This window comes from Ochlerotatus camptorhynchus, unplaced genomic scaffold, assembly GCF_037179485.1.
Source record: "Ochlerotatus camptorhynchus isolate MF236.1 unplaced genomic scaffold, CSIRO-AGI_Acam_v1.1 ptg000150l, whole genome shotgun sequence".
Lineage (NCBI taxonomy): Eukaryota > Metazoa > Arthropoda > Insecta > Diptera > Culicidae > Ochlerotatus > Ochlerotatus camptorhynchus.
This window is the reverse complement of record NW_027040640.1, coordinates 994,311-1,012,114: the sequence shown is the minus strand read 5'-3', so window position 1 is coordinate 1,012,114 and position 17,804 is coordinate 994,311. Positions and strand designations below refer to the sequence as shown.

General features: G+C 37.8%; 1 protein-coding gene across 6 annotated transcripts in view; it reads right to left on the bottom strand.

The window, feature by feature from the left end:
• Nucleotides 1-17,804, bottom strand: part of LOC135701158 (serine/threonine-protein kinase Wnk-like) — a 158,032-nt gene that overhangs the window by 74,236 nt on the left and 65,992 nt on the right. For 4 of the 6 annotated variants that reach the window (XM_065221860.1, XM_065221863.1, XM_065221866.1 and 1 more), the window contains exon 3: nt 12,975-14,478. In XM_065221860.1, coding sequence (XP_065077932.1) covers nt 12,975-13,009 — 35 coding nt within the window. In that variant the 5' untranslated portion in view covers nt 13,010-14,478. The remainder of the gene's footprint in view (nt 1-12,974; nt 14,479-17,804) is intronic. The other 2 variants (XM_065221864.1, XM_065221865.1) reach the window with 2 other exon arrangements.

The window sequence follows — 17,804 nt, the reverse complement described above, 5'->3', positions numbered from 1 at the left end:
CTCCAGCATGGTCTTGCTTTGTAGCTGCGCCTTTACCGACTGAGCTAAGGGAAGCCCCTTTAAGTACCTATTGATTAGTATATAACTCGTAAATAAGGGATGGATTCTTCAATAGTGTTGAGTACTTGACACTGGTGAAGTCTTCAAGTAGTGGAGGAAATACGCGTATCTGTCAAAAGATAAGCAATTTTAACGAAATTGAAAGGAAATAAACCAACACACTCAAAACTCTTCAAAATGGGATTCCATTAAGAGGTTCGACAAATTTAAAAGACAGGGTGTCTATTCTAAACAAGTTTTTCAATTCCTGGTTATTTAAAAAAAACATCACCCCTGCCTTAAACAATAAAAGCGTTCGAAAATAGCCGGTTAGAGATAATCATATTTTTCTCAGTACAATTGTACAATACGCTATGAGATGAGATTTACATTAACATGTCGATGATCTAGATCTCGAAAATCTTATGGAATCATGAATTCGTATAAAATCAAAGAGTCTCACTGCAAAAAATAGCCTAAATATTGTTTTGGTATGTCGGAAAAAGCATATATCAATACAAGAGACCTGAGCAGGAGAAAGGCTGGAGTTTAGATTTTGAAGTTCTATAAGCCAAACAACATTTTGTGGAATACAAAGATATCTTACCGAAATATTCATCATTCTCCAAATTTCCCGGGAGATATTTTACAGGTTAATCAGAATCTTGTTCGATGTCCAATGAGAATGTTTGAGCTTTTTGTACTTCAAGGAGACTTATAACATAATTTAAAGTTATTAATTCTGTTTAAACATAACATTCTTGAACCGATCTTGAAGTTCTGTTGACTCAACAATGCGTACGATGATTCGAGTTAATGATAGGAATAAACCTTCGTGAAGCACCATAATTGGTTTGGTACACTGAAAAAAGTTTTTTCTTAGTTTCTATTGCGTTGCTAATATTTGCATAATATTTTTCCAATAACAAGCCGAAGTAAAGCCGTTAGTCCCCGGTTCATGAGTTGAAGGGTCGATAGGTAGGGTCCAGGTGTGGGAGCTGCCTTCCTAGCGTCTGTAGCATTGGTGCTCAGCACGGAAAACAAGATCGACGGAAAACAAATCAAGGAAAAAAAATGTAGTCACTTGGATCATTTGTGCCATATCCGGGTGAGATTTAAACTAATGACTTTGGCGTGAGAGGTATGGATGATTTTTTTTAGTTCGTCGATTGTGTACGGTGTCGAACCAACAATCAATATGAAACTAACGATTTTAAATTGGCTCACTATTTGACTAGCCTATTGGTCCCAAGCAAATAGATTAACGTACCCCATTCTAGTCAAAATTCTAGTACTACACAATGTTTGTTTTGATTCGCTGTGAAAGTTTGACAGATAAAATGAGGGGTTATTGGGGTTTCCTATGTTTCGAGGGGTGAATCGATTAGCTTGGGACCGAAGATAGTACCAGAGGAGAGCCAAAAAGTTAAGCACGTTTCTTTGGGACCAACTAGTCTTAGAGTTACCTCTATGGTCGAACCGAAATTATTTTCTATCTTCAAGCAGCTTTCTGACAGGATATGTCTCGCTCAGGCTTTATACTAGAACTACTGATTTTGTTTATACTTTACCACCATGAAAAGCATAATATGAAAGTTGTAAACAGATGTGTAAACAAGAGAATATAGTGGTGTATGTGATACAAAGTTGATTGATTCCAAGGGACATTGCAAGTTTAAAGGTTTAAAGGATTCTTCAAGACCAAATTATGACCTGCAAGATTATGATAAAACCTAATTTTTTACTTGGAATGAGTATATATGGTCTATCCCGGTGCGATTTGGGTTATCCCGCATTTTTCCCGGTAAATCTGAATTCCTGTTTTTTCCTGGATTTTCCAGTTGGATGGACACCTTATTAGCATAGAGAACCTCAATTACGATCTGGGATAATTGGAAGTGCTAAGTTGAGAGCAGGCGACATCTCATGTAAGAGCGATAAAGGTTAGGTTTTCGGAACTGGTTTCGGCAATATTTTCACCTTTTATCCTCAGAAGGAACATCAAGTCTTTGAACGCTTAGTTTTGGCTAAACGAGGCACTGATCAATGGTGCTCGTTACTCTCTTGTCGATTATAGATATTCTTCTTCTTCGCATTTCAAGCTTATTGCATATCACATATTAGCTTACTGCGTGCTCTCAACTTAGTGTTTTAGAAGCACTTCCACAGTTATTAATTGAGAATTTTCGAATTCATACTCTATGCCCTGGGAAGTCGACAAATTTTCCAACCCGAAAAACCGTGAATCGAACCCAGCCACCTCCAGCATGGTCTTGCTTTGTAGCTGCGCCTTTACCGACTGAGCTAAGGGAGGCCGATAAGAGGTAAAGAAATAAAATAAAATAATTATTTTATTTTGCTACAAACTATTAACTATAGCACTCAATCGAGTTAGAGACATAGTTCTAATAGATGATAAATGACTACCAAATGGACATCTTCGTCGTAAATAACCACGTACAACTGGACTTGCAGCATTTTGTTTACGATGGAGTATATCATCTGTTTCATTGGAGGCAAAACGCGCCGAAACCGTCGCCATAGGAATTCTGCGAAGGTTTCGGCACGTTTTAAACCCAATGAATTAGACAATATATGATTTATATTACTTTTCCAAATTGTCCTCTCCTCAATAGAGAAAAAATAAAAACAGTTTCTTGTGAATGGAAAAGGCCCAAGTACACATGCACACATCATTATCCATATCGATCGGTTCCATTTCCGTTCACCGAACAATTTTTGTGGAAGTCATTCATTGTCGTATCACAGTGGATGCGGCAAATGGAATGATGGAAATGTTTGTCCGAAAAATTTCCGCTCTCAAAAAGATCCGTACACAAAAACAACAACGGCGTAAACGTAGAAAGGCAGGGGAAAACCAGCATGCTGTACAATTGCAGCTGAAGTGAGAGTTCATAGCTGGAGCTGGTTGTCGTCTAAAGCAAGAAGAATTTTAAAGCGCCCCTTGAATATTTCTAGGCCAACAATTGAAATAGGCGGAACAACCAAACAACCCCGCAAACTAACAATGCCTTTCGTCGATAAAGGAAGTTTGCTCTATCAGATGCTGGTGTTAGATTGCTCGGATGTGTTTTGATTTTAGAGAAATTTGCGCTTAAAGCCATTGTTTACATTTGGTTGTTCCGCCTATTCCAAATGTTGATCTAGGTTTGAAACATTTGTCACTTATTCCCAACCAAAGCTCAACACATACCTTTTACAATGGCAACAGCTTAGCAGTGCATGGAGTCGCGGTAGCAACTCCATCAGGAAATGATAAGTACAGCATAGAATTTGTGTCATCCTTGCGGAATGATCGCGATTTGATTGATTAGAGGAATGTAAATTTTAACTAAGCTCGAGGTCGAAGCGCGCGCACTTGGAGGCCCGTTCCTTTCAACTGACTCTTCCAGCTTTGTAGTAGAATTCCTTGCCGAAACGATCGATGGCCGTTCCACGAGGATTCTTCACCATGCTTGCACAATAATCACAACCACCAATTGTCGATAGTGCCATTCACTTTTTTTTTCTTTTTTGTAATTTTTGTTTTTGATTTCAATCAATCTAGATTGTACTTTCAAGCGATCTTTTGAAGAATTTCAACCATCAACAACACCCACACGAACACGCTATTCTGACCACGAAGTGTGTGCATCCAACCTTAACCGAACGGGAAAGCCAGCCAGCCAAACTGGACTGGAAATTCTTCGAATTCCTTCGGTTCAACACGGTTGAACTTTTCCTTCTGGTGCACTTTTGTTTATCTGCAAAGTTTTACCCTACGCATAATGCCATTTGTCAGCTGGGTCAGATCGTTGATTGTCGGTGCTAATCGAAAACAACCCCTGTGAGTCACGCGTGTCAACAATCACGTACACGTTTCTCTTTACTATTTACTTTCCGTCGAGCGTGTTGATAACAACTGACTGGAGATGCTTTCCTTTTTATCACAAACAAAAACAGGATTTAATCACGATATGAAGAGAACGCACTAAACTGCTACTGGACGCGCTACCGATCGGAACAACTCACCGAGGCAAGTGTTTGTGCGATCCACGCAAGCAGAGAGGCCACTGCTAATGACAAAGATCTTTATTTTTTTTTATTATTTTTTGCGCTAATGAGAACTCAACCGTGACGGGGCTGCAGCGGCAGTAAACCGCTGAGAGAGGTCGCCACTATATCTACCACTATAAAACAACGGCAGCTAATGCTGGTGCTGGACTACGAGTTGCTGAGGCTGTACCTACTAAGGGTGGGAATGCACACAACTTACGAGCCGGCGGCAGTCGACCGACCGACAAACATGGAAATAGAGAGATGGAAACTTTACGGGCAGGTAATAATTTTACATTTTAATACTAATACACACGATGGCAAATCTAGACAAACGTATGCAAAGGGACAATGAGCCACATGCAAACAATGGCTTTAAACGTCGGTTCCCGGCGGATGGTGAAGCCGTTGGTTCTGACGATTTGGAAGCCGTCTCCATGGCCATTCGAGTTGCTTACCTTTGGCTCATTGTCCATTTTCAGATGTTTGGCTAGAAATCTGCTTGTTTCTTGCTGTTGTTTTGCTCTATGCTATTGAATGTCCAACGGTGCACTGTTCTCCTTCTCTCGCACTCGCTCTCTCTCCACTGCAACCATCGTCTAATACCTATCATAGACAGAGAGGAAACAGCCCTGCGTGCTGCTATAATCGGAGATACGGTTTGCATTTTGGCACGCAAATTGCGCGAAGTTTTGGAATGATTAGAGTGGCCGAATTATGTCATTGACCCCAGCGGAGTCGTTCGATGAACATGATTGTCGCTTTTTTCCCTGACAGACTGAGTGACTGACTGATTGGGAGGTTGCGCAACAGGTTTTCTGATGTAATCTCGCTCTATTGTTGGGCTATATGGCTTAATAATTGAATGGATGGGCTTTCAGAGTGGATGATATTCAAATCTTGTTCATCAGCTTAGCTTGGAAGGTATTGAATTACCGTAGTAGAACTTTATGAATTCGAATCAACAACGCGGTTGATACCGAGCCACTAGGATCTAATTTGATCTTTGCATGTACGATGTGTACACGAAAGTGTTATACGGTATGGAGCAGTTTCACGCCAAATGACGAATCCATCAGACTCAACGTTCTCCGACTTTGCATAATTGTTTGCTGTGGAGTCGGATCTAAATCAACCGACTCTGACTCCTCTGATTTGCAAATAACCAACTCCGAGTCCGACTGCTCGTGCCCTCAATGAAATCCGGTTGATTAAATGTTTAAACAAACATAGTTTTGGTATATTTAAGCAATAATATTCCATGGGAAATAGCAAGCATATTTATTGATATTGCAGATATTTTCAAACGGATCCTTGTTCATAGATTCAAACATTTACTGTATGACTTCTTCTCCTTCGTATTCAAAGCTTATTGAATATCGCATATTAGCTTGTTGCGTGCTCTCAACTTCAGGGCTGGTAGCGATCACTGCTGTCAAAAATAGTGATTTAAGTGACCATGTTGAAGAAATAAGTGACCAATTAGTGACTTACGGTTGTAAAATTAGTGATTAAAAAGTGACCTCAGAGGAGAAAAGTAGTTGTTCTGATGGCACACTAAATAAATGTTTGATGTTTTAGACTTATTCCATAAGTATCTCATAAACACTTATTACGATATGAACCTTTAAAGCGAAAGATTCAAAAGAAAGTTTATGGCCAAACCCACGGTATTAGTTAGGGTGTCTACTAACTGCAAAAACCTGGAAGACCGAACATCTTCAGGAAATTTTATTTTTCCCTAAAATACCTTGAAGGCTCAGCGAATTTAATAATTTTATTACTAAGGATATTTTAAGGAAAGGAATTAATTTTAAGATGCAAGCATTTCATTTTTCTCGTTATTTTCATTCGCACTTTGACCACAGTGGATTAATCTTCAGTAACAAATAAATAAATAAAAAAAACAGAGGCTTGAAATGTTGTTTTGTTTTGGAACATGCATATTTCCCAGAAATTTCAAATTTGAACTAGTTCTGGGCTTAAACGCTATAATACTTCAAGAAATTTCCAAGAATCCGGAGTAATTCCATGCACAGATTTGAAAGCTCGTGGAATTTTATTATAATTACTTAGGACCTCATTTCATAGAAGTTCTGGGAAAAAAATCTTTCAGAAAAACATCAAATCTCGATGAACATTTCAAATGGTCCTATCTGCTTTGATCGATTCTCTTCATCGACTTTCTCTTTCGTTAATAACTTAGCTGCAAAACCTTTCCCTGTTGTATTTGACGTTTTGGACGCTAGATAAGAACCTCCTTTATCAAACTATGTGGTAGAATTAGCGCGAAATCTGTTTGCATAGCAGTGGTTATGAAAAGAGAAAGTCGATGAAGAGAATCGATCAAAGCAGATAGGACCATTTGAAATGTTCATCGAGAAATGCAGTCTGCTTTCAAGGTAGTTCTGAGGAATTTTGGATTTCTTGTGAAGCCTGATAGCTTTGAGAATAATTCAAGAAACTCTGAATTGAATTGTAAGCAAATTTTAATGAAAACTGTTAGTAATTTCTGAGGAGCACAACTCCTTCAGAGGAAAATTCCAAGGCCTTCTGAGGATAGTGATTTGTGAGTTTGTGGGAGAAAACGAATCCGGGGCATAAGTCCTTGGAATCTTTTTGAAAATACTAAAAGGAGGATTACAATTAAATCTGAGAATAATTCCAGAACATCTTCAAAGGAATTCGGAAAATAAATTCAGGAGAGTTTGCCAAACAAAGTATGAGAAGAAATCTAAGGAATTTGTGAGGAGAAATGCCAATGAATTCTGAGGAGACTTTCAATGTGAGGAGAATTCCAAGGGAAGGAGTGAGATTCAAAAAGAAATCAAAAATGAATTTAATGAATATTCGGAGAATCTTTCCAAAGGGTTTTTTATTGTGGTGAATTTGAAGATAATTCCGAGGAAAACTAAAAGAAAATTGAATTCGAAGCTTCATCGAAATGTTGAGGTATATGTCAATGGAAATCAGAATGGACTATTCTGAGGTTTTCAGAACTACTTGAATGTTCTTAAATTTTTCCAGAAGTTAATGAAACTGCTTTGCAGTTCTTTTTTGTTTGAAACTAGCCTGATGCTAGTACTTCTACTTAAATTCTTAAACTTCCCTCAACTTCTAAAGGTTTACCAATTCGCTGAAGTTCTCTAAACTTCTTTAAAATTTATGTGACTTCTCTAATACTAACGGAACTGCTCTGAGATTCTCTGTTCCTTTCTGAAATTCTCAAACTTCGCAGAGGTTTTTGCAGTTTTCATGTACCTTTATGTACTGCGCTGAATTTAATTGAACCGTCCTAAAAATGTTTAAGCTGCTCTGAACTTCTAAAGTCATGGGAACACCTAAATTAAATTTTTAACGTATCTGAAGTTATCTGAAAATCTGGGAATTGCCTTAAATGATCATTAATTTTCTGAAACTAATGGAACTGACCTCCCTCTGAAATTCGAAGCTTACTAAACTTCTTCCAAATGCTCCTGCATTTTGCTAATGTTCATACAAATTCCTGAAGTTCGCGGATCGCCTCTTAAGCACCATAGATTTCTATGAAGTTCTCGAAATGTTTCTGCAGATCACTTCACCTTCTGTGAAGATTTCGAAGTTTTTCTAAATTTCTGAAACTTTTGTACTTCCGCAATTTTCATGGAATTGAAACGAAATAATTAATATAGTTCTATTTCATTACTTCATTATGATGGCTACCAAGCCTTTGGGGATTTTCCTTATTAGAGAAGTTGTATAGATTTTTCTCCTTTCGCTTACTTAAATCTTTGGTTTTTATTAGTTAGGTAGGTTCCGATTCAACACATTGTAGTTTCATTTTTTATACCTATGATCTTGACTTTTTTTTACCTAGGGGATGAGTACTTAAGGGGGTTAGATTTTGATAAGTTCTTTAGTGGGAATGACACTGATGAAGACTGCACATTGTAGTCGAAATACGTATCTGTCATGGATACCAAAATTAATTAAGTGGAATTAAATGGAAGATAACCTTTTACCCGCAACTTTACTGAAATTAAATGATTTGCTTTGAAGTTTCGACAATTTTCCTTAAGTATTATAATCATTATAAACGCTCACTAATTTTCCCTGATGCTTACCTGAAGTTCTCTAAATTTGTTTAACTATCCGGCAAATTTTGGGTGGCCATTGACTTTTCATTTTGAAATTCCCGGTTATTTCCCGGTTCGAATCATAGAAATTTTCCGGTAGTTAATATTCAACAAAAACGAAATTATACGCATTTTTTAAAACATGGACAACTGTAAAATTTCGGAGGTTTTTTGTGGGAAAAATTTGTAATTTTGCTTTTTATTATAGAAAGTATTTTCTAAAGCTAAGGAAAAAATTCAACTCTCACTTTTCAAAATCAACTTCTACCACTTTTTATGCTCGATACATCTTTTGATTTCAAAGCCCTGGATTTCAAATGCTATCTGGATGAATAGGTTATAAGACAGAATTGTGAAGAGATTTAATTAAAAAAAAAATCAGAAAAAAAATGAACTTGATACAAATGAGAATTAGAGCAAATTGTTAGGGATATCGGAAAAAGAAAATTTGTCTTCACTCCGTTGGCTACACTAACATAAATATTAAACTTACAGAACTCGCGCTGATGAACAGAGTTAAACACGAAAAAAATGTGTAAAATATACTGACATTGGAACTCGCTAAACGTGAAAGTAAACATGGTTCATGAAATTTAATACCACGTCCAATTGACCAATATTTGAAAAACATAACTGAAGTTATTTACTAAAAGGATAACAAAATTGATTCTAGTATATTTCCAAGATTCTGGGACTTTGAAATTTGTGTAGAGTCTGAAACTAGAACTTTTCTTCAAAATTTGGGATTATTATCATGAGAATTTTGAATAAAATTAAAACCCCGGAAAATAATAGTTTAGTTCCAGTTTTTTACAAATATTTGTTTCTCGAGTCCAGCATCTTCAATATTTTGTTTTGAGGACCATGCACTTTACATCTGAAATTGAAACGACAAAAATCAATTTGAAATATGACTGAGTGGTTAAATTCTCAAAATAATAAGACGGAAATCTGAAGAAAATTATGCAGCAAATAGAGAAAGACGTTCATTTGGTAAAGAATCACTCCGTTTGAATGGTTTATTCTGAAATTCTGGTTTTCCCGGTTACTTTTCATATTCCCGGATATTTCCCGGTTTGCTGGCCACCCTGTGATATATATTCATAATTCCCTGACGGTTTTGACGTTTTCGGATCAATCGTAGAATTCTTGAAACCCCCATAATTCCACGGAACTCCGTAAGGGGCTGTTCATTAACTACGTAGACAGTATGTTGGGATTTTTGACCCCCCTACCCCTGCGTAGACATTTGACCATACAAAAAATGTGTATGGACCATGGATGACTGCCAACCCCCCTCCCCCATAAGCTGTCTACGTAGTTTATGAACAGCCCTTAAGTCGCTTCAAATTTGCTCAAGCTAATGGAATTATTCTAAAGCTATCTGATCGTTCTCGAAGTACTCAAAAATTCGCTGACTATCATAAAACCATCTAAAAATATCTAAATGGATTAAAAGTTATCTGGATTTCTTTTCAACTAAGCTAAATTTTCGCGAAATCTCCATAATATAACACCCTTAGAATACTCTCACGTCTTGCGGATGTTCATATAATTTTTATCGCGTTCCACAAATTCTTTCGGAGCTTTGCTGAAGTTTCCGAAAATTCCCTGAGTTTCTCGAAACTACTTTTAGGTTTCTACAATTTCCTTGAAATTATTTGAACTGCCTTTTGATTGTTGGATTTGTCTTGATGTTCTCCAAATTTCCCTAAAGCTCTAAATTATATTGAGGATCTTAGTTCTGCTCGAAAATAAATGGAATTCCCGTAAACACTTTTAAATTTCCCTGAAATTCTCTGGACTTCTGTAAAGTTCCTGAAATATTTCTGAAGTTTTCATAATTCCTCTAAATGTCTCTGTACATCCCTGAATCGGAACATCTTAAGGCTTCTCGTTTTTTTTTCAGCACATCATGGAACTATGCTGAATTTTTCTAAATTTACGATTATAGATCTTTAAACTGCTCCAAAAGTCAGGACTAAAGCTACGGAAACTGCTCTTAAGATCTGAAATTCCCCAAAGATCTCTAGATCTAGCTTTTCTGAGGTACTTAGAACTTCTTAAAAATTTGCACAATACCCCTCATGTTTTCTATATTTCTCAAGTTTGCTTGACACCTGTGAAGTTCTCTGAAATTCTAGGAACTTCATAAAAGTTCCTGAAAATTTTCGGATGCTAAAACTCTTGAACTTGTACTTGGAATGCGAAACTTCAAGATATTAAATAATTTTAGATCTTGTACTTACTAAATTAAGTATTTTTTTTAACTTTATAAAGTGAGAAATTAAGTAAACGTTAAACTTCATCATTCAATGGATTTGATTACAGCTGTTTCTTTAAAACTGAGCTGAAATTTGAGTAGACGTCCTGTAGATAGAGAAAGCCGATTAAACGTCACAAAGCAAATAATGATCAATCTTGAAATAAATTCGCGCTGAAAAAGTTGAAAATAGTGACTTATATTACAATAAAAAGTGACTTTAGTGACTTGGTCTTAAAAAAGAGACTTTTCAGTGAGTGGCTTGAAAAAAGTGACCAACTCACTAAAAAGTGACTCGCTACCAGCCCTGCAACTTAGTGTTCTAGGTACACTTCCACAGTTATTAATTGAGAGTCTCGATGCCTGTGCCAATTTTGCATTAGTATAATTGTGTGGCAAGTACAATCACATTCTAAGCTCAGGAAAGTCGACAAATTATCCAACTCGAAAAATTCCTACACCGGACCGGGAATTGAACCCAGCCACCTCCAGCATGGTCTTGCTTTGTAGCTGCGCCTTTATCGACTGAGCTAAGGGAGGCCCCTGTGTTTGCTGTATGAACGTGTATTGAAATAAACAAATTGAATCTCAATGTTGTAATCCATGTTATGAGTTTTGAAATATGAGAAGGATTGCATTTTTTTTTTCGCTGTAGAAAATTATCTATTGGTTATTCTTTCTTGAAAATTTGGGTAGAAGTAGTTTAGAGTATATTGTTTACACTGTATTTATATCGCTCTCAGTTTTTCGAAAATTGGATCACGTTTGCTCTCTCTGTTAACCCTCGCGTGACCAATTTGTACAAGCATTTGTCGCCACTTATAATGAAGTCGAAAACTTCTTGCAAATCTCATTTTCCAACAAAAATCGTAATTAGCCCCATTTTCCATGAAATGGTCACAGTTCGTGTAAGAACTTGGCTCGATTTCAAGATAAAAAAGATAAAGCTTGCACAACTTCCAACGAAAATAATTACAACTTTTTACCAATTTCATCGGATCATCACTAAATTTAAGAAATTACACTACCGATCATAAGTTTAAGGACACCCCCAAAGAACCATGCAAATATGTTTTGTTCAATGATTTCTCATTTTACGTTCAATTTTCGATCTCCAAAGGTTATTTGAATGGTATGAATGGTATAGCATAAGTGTTCTACTACTATTTTTATTTCAAAATTTGACCAACCCAATTCTGAGAAAATCAGTCACTATTCTTCAGAGTAAATTTTGCAAAATATTGTAACTTTGAGTGAACTTTTAGCACACAAAATATGAAAATTATATTGAACAATTTGCCTATGAGAAAAGTTCCATTCAATACCTTTCAAATGATCTAAAGAGAACGAAAATTGGACGTAACATGACAGAGATATGACCATAACAAATTTGTCATGTTTTTTTGGGGGTGTCTTTAAACTTATGATCAGGAGTGTAAATTCCTGGTTTTTTTCCCGTTTGCCCAAGACAGTTTTCCCGGTCTCATATAAACAGCAAAATATAGTAAAAAGGAATACTCCAAAAGGCTCCAAAGATTGCATTAAATTGTAAAATGTTGTTCCAAAATTTAAACAAATTAGTATACATAAGACCGAAATTTTAAATAAAAAAGGCTAAGTGGGTCATTGGACCAAATGATAAATTGAACTTGGAAATTCATTTGAAGGAAAAAGGGATCTATAGAATAACATTGGAATCTCGGACTGAAAAGTTTGTCAAAGTGATTACATGAGAAAATTTCGAGACTTTGAGACTTGGTCAGTTTTTCACATTCTTGAACGAGATTTAAGACTCCGAAAAATTTCAAATTTAAGAATTAATTAAAATTGTCATGCGATCTCAGATTAAGAAAAAAACATCGGTTTGACAAAATTTTAATATATTCTAGAGATAGTTCTAAAGAAATTTTGAGAAGAAGCTGCAGGTAGAAGAATTATTGCAAGAAAATAGTAAGAAGAAATAACGGTAAATTCCAAGGAAGATCTGAAGAGACTATTACGGAGATTTTGTATAGAATTCCTAGATTGATAGATTGTATCTTCTAAAACATACAATTTATCTCCATATCAACACCAATGCCACATAGCGATAACAAAGTTGCAAAGTTTAGCCAAGTTCAACAATGGAAAATTTCGTGAATCATGGTGAGTTCTAGAGGTTATTTTTCTTGCTTATTTTTCATCGGTATCTGAGCCAAGACTAACGGCTTTACTTCCCTTCCAAAAGAAGACGTGACCAGAGATTCTTCGCCTCAAAAAATCTCAAAGACCTTGACTGGATTGAAGTTAGACCCACTGGGGTGAGAAAGCAGTCACGCTCTTCTCTGAACCACTACTGGCACCTTCAAATTTTAGAGCTTGGATGTAATCATTTTGTTAAACACTTCCATTAAACATTATGCTTAAAGTAAATTGACCAATACACACCAGCTCAGTTTAAAGAAGATGAACTCGTTCTACGACCATACCTACGGCAAAAAAAAAAACATCGATCCACTTACCTTCTGCTAAAACATGCTCTTTTTGTTGCTCCCATTTGTACAGCATTATTGCGGCATTATTCGTGGGTATTGTTGTAGTTGTTGTTGTTGTCGTAGTTGGTATTTTTGTTGTTGTTCCCGAACGGTTTTCCACCTGGATAAATTCAACACGGACGAGAGGGAAATTTGGGGAAAAAACCTCTGAGTTTATTATTTTTCGGCAGATTTTTCTTCTTTTTTGATTTCACTGTGACACACACAAACACACACTCAAGTCCGACGAATAGAACTGCAGACGAAGTTTAGTTGCTTCCTTCTATTGTTTGGATTTTCTCGCGCAAGTTTTAGTAGTTTTTAAGCGTAGGACTAGGACAAGTTTTCGGGATCTTTGGAGAAAATAATAATAAGATGTTCTGTTTTAATCGAGACGCTCGAAGGATTCAGGGTAAGGATAGTAATTGAAATGATAAATTAAAATTAGGAAAAACCAATCAGTGGAGATAAGGTTATCTTCTCAAATCACTATGCCTAAATACAGTTCTCTTGATTCAGTTGTTTTTGTTTTTGGTATTTTCTTACACTCAGATTAGATTGATTCAGACGTTTCAGAAGGAGGGAATAATTAGCACAGTTGCCTTAACTAACTAAAGTCGATATATTGGGATTTTAATAATTCAATGTATGTTTGTAGCTAATATATTTATATCTCTTTGATTATAGTTTCTCGCGATTCGCTAAGTCTAGTTAAGGGGGTCTTACGAACTAGGAAATCTCAATAAAATGCCTTATGTCTTGCGGCTGAAAAAGTAAGTTCAAGGAAAAAGGAAACTCGACACAAAACAAGATCAAATGTTACGTTTAATAAATGGATACTAATTAAATTCTCCGATAATAAACTAACAGCGTGTGGAAATTTGATTTCCAACCGCGCCAACGGCAACTAGGGATGTCTTCTTCGTGTGAGGTATACTGCTAATAAACTCGAATGGGCTAAGACTACTGCTATTACCGTCGTCGTATGTCCTATTGAGAATATCCTTTGAGGACTCTTCGCTCGAGGACACTCGTCGACGGTTTCCACTTGCTTGACTCAGATAAACGTTCTCAAAGTGGTTGCTTGCCAGCGGATCTACGTTACAATACATTATCACAAACGGAACACTGGAAGAGGGAACCGCCGATGGTTGATCATACGAAACAAAATAGGAAACGAGAGAACTGCAATGGGCAATCTTAGGAAAAACAAAAAAGAAATCAACGGTTGAGAGAAACTCAAGCACGATTGGACAGGAAGGAGAGGACAGAGAGATAGAGGGAAGTCACTAACGCCGGTCACTACTGATACTGAAATGAGGACTCTCTTCTTGGCGCGTAGTCTGCAGCAACTCTCTAGGCGAAATAGCCTTTTTTGGGCTCACGTTTCAACGATGTTGCATCGGTGCTCTGATATGACTTGGCTTAGCTGTGAGCAGTCGCAGGAATATGACGTCTGTCTTGGGTGGTTCAGATGATGTTGCTTTTTTATCTGCAAAAGGGAAAGAAAATAAAGTTCAATTAGTAACGGAGTCGGAAATATTTACGAGGAATGGTAATCTTTCTTTAAATTTAGAAGGAATATAGAGATGAAGAAGGATTCACTTGGAAGTGCAGTTATTGATTGATTGTATCTTCTATGTCAACCAATGCATGAATTTGTAAATTATGTGGCAAGTACAATGACACTCTATTCCCAGGGACGAACAAATTTCTAACCTAAAGATTTTCTCGGCCGGACTGGGAATCGAACACGCCGTCTCCGGTTAAGAGATCAAAAGCCTACCTTCGAGGCAAAAAGAGCACAATTTTGGGACTTTTTTCTCGGAAAGTAAGCGACATATTTCAAATCGGTTTTCACACATTTATTGTTCTTGCATTCGTCTTCGAAAATCATTACATTAGGTATGTCCTGATGGTGTTTGTTCTTCAGGACGCCACTCCCATTCATATCCATTCGACACACCGGAAGAGAGGCATCTGAAGCCGTCTCGTGTAAGATGTACCTGTTGATTTTGCATTTCCCCATCTGTTAAACTTGGAGGCAAACAACAAGAGCAGTGGAAACTAGATTTAAAATGTGTGAAATTTAAAATTAGTTGAATCAGTAGCTGTTTTAAAAATAAAACTGTTTCAAAGCAAAGCAATCACCGACGCCGGTGGTGTAGTGGTAAGCGTGATTACCTCTCACCCCAGCAGGCCTGGGTTCAATCCCAGTCGGCGCCGTCGGGATGTTCTGAGGCATAACATCTCTGATCACGCCTTTCTTCGGAAGGGAAGTATAGCCGTAAGCCCCCGGTTCATGAGTTGATGGGTCGATAGATAGGGTCCAGGTGTGGGAGCTGCCTCCCTGGCGTCGGTAGCATTGGTGCTCAGCACGGAAAACAAATCAAGGGAAAACAAGCAAATCAATATTTTTCTTATCTCTGCCATCTCCACCAACCAAAAACTTCCACTCAAGAGCTAGGTAAGTATAAGCTCGGCATTGTGCTACTTATATCTCACATAAATAAGTATTTTAGCATGTCGTCAATCTAACTTGATTGATAAACAACATTCGAACTTTCAGGCCTTGAAAAGTTTGTTGGGATTTCGAGTAATAGTTATTTTTGAAGCAGTCGATAGAATAGAGTTTAAGCTTGTTATTTGCCTTAAACAATGTAGATTTCAATTCTAGTAATAAACTGTATTTGATTTTGCGTTGTAAAAATGAAGTGAGAAATGCTTGCTGCACATACATCTCGGAATTTAAGTGTAAACATTCATTGGCGTTGATTCAAATGTTAAGATTTACCTACTCTTTGCATATCTTTAGTAAACTATGATCCTAATCTATCAATCTATGGATAATCTATGAATTTTTTATAGGTTGCATAGCCGAACGCTATCGGGCTGAATGGGTCATTATATCGAATTTTAGAGGGAGAGATTATATTAAGAAATTGTTTTAAAAATCGTGAGTTCTAGAATATGCTATTTTTTAGAGATGGGTTTTATAAAAATCTATCCTAGATTGAGAAGAAAGACTTTTTCCCACAGTATAAAACTGAGAAAAATAGTAAAAATGTGGAATTTTTTTAATTTTCTATATCCCTGCTTTAAACAAATTTTCAAGATTCCCGATTTGAAAAATACAGTCTCTGGAAAATTGTGTGGTCTTGAAAAAATGTTAGAACCCTGAATAAGAAGAATGTTTTATAGAATTTTGGAAATTCAAAATTCAGAGAAGAACTCGAAGAAAAATTCAACGGAGCTCTGACACGAATCCTAAATTTATTGTAGTATTAAGTCCTGACGAACTCTTAGAAGAATTACAAGGGAGTTGTGAGCAGGGCTCTACAATTTCGAAGCTCTAAAATGAACTCGTGTTTTGTTTCTCTCATACATACGTGTTCGACGCTTCATTTCTATAACGCCTAGCTAGACTATCAGCAAGAAACGAAAATAAAAAAGAAGGACGCTTGGAAGGAAAGGCTGGCTGTGGAACTTCTCGTCGTTGCTTTGATCATCGCTTTCAATGTAAATAACGTCGATTTTCTAGTTAAACGAACTTCATTATGGCTTTCAATCCCCTTTCACGAACACTCTATCGCCGCTCTTTCAATTTGTTTAAAATCTCTTGACTTATCGTGGCACTAGCATCGACTCTGACCACTACCTGGTGATGGTCAAACTGCGCCCAAAACTTTCCGTCATCAAAAATGTACGGTACCGACACCCGCCACGGTACAACCTAGAGTGAGTGAAGCAAGCGGATGTCGCCTTAGCAGCGTTGCCAGAGGAGGGCGAGCTTGATGTGCCTCCTCTAGAGGACTGCTGGAGTACATTAAAGCAGCCATCACCGACGCAGCCGAGAGCACCATCGGGTACGTGGAAAGAAGTCGACGGAATGAATGGTTCGACGAGGAGTGCAGAGCGATTTTGGAGGGGAAGAACGCAGCGCGGGCGGTAATGCTGCAGCATGGAACCCGACAGAATGTAGAACGGTATAAACAGAAGTGGAAACAGCAGACCCGCATCTTTCGTGAGAAAAAACGCCGCCTGGAAGAAGCGGAGTGCGGGGAAATGGAACTGCTGTGCCGTTCCCAAGAAACACGGAAGTTCTACCAGAAGCTAAACGCATCCCGCAACGGCTTCGTACCGCGACCCGAAATGTGCAAGGATAAGGACGGGAGCCTCTTGACGGACGGACGTGAGGTGATTGAAAGGTGGAAGCAGCACTTCGAGGCGCACCTGAATGGCGAGTAGAACGTAGGCACGGGAGACCAGCGCAATGGAGGAAACGACTACGTCAGTGCAGCAGAGGACGGAACTGACCCAACTTCCACGCTTAAGGAAGTTAAGGCTGCCATGCAGCAGCTCAAAAACAACAGAGGAGCTGGTAAGGATGGTATCGCAACCGAACTCATCAAGATGGGCCCAGAAAAGTTGGCCACTTGCCTGCACCGGATGATAGTCAGGATCTGGGAAAAAGAACAGCTACCGGAGGAATGGAAGGAGGGGGTAATCTGCCCCATTCACAAGAAAGGCGACCATTTGGAATGTGAGAACTTCAGAGCGATCACCATTTTGAATGCCGCCTACAAAGTGCTATCTCAGATCATCTTCCGTCGTCTATCACCTAAAATGACCGAGTTCGTGGGAAGTTATCAAGTCGACTTCATCGACGGCCGATCGACAACGGACCAGATCTTCACCGTACGGCAAATCCTCCAGAAATGCCGTGAATACCAGGTCTCAACGCATATTTTATTCATCAACTTTAAGGCGGCATACGACAGTATTGACCGCACAGAGCTATGGAAAATCATGGACGAG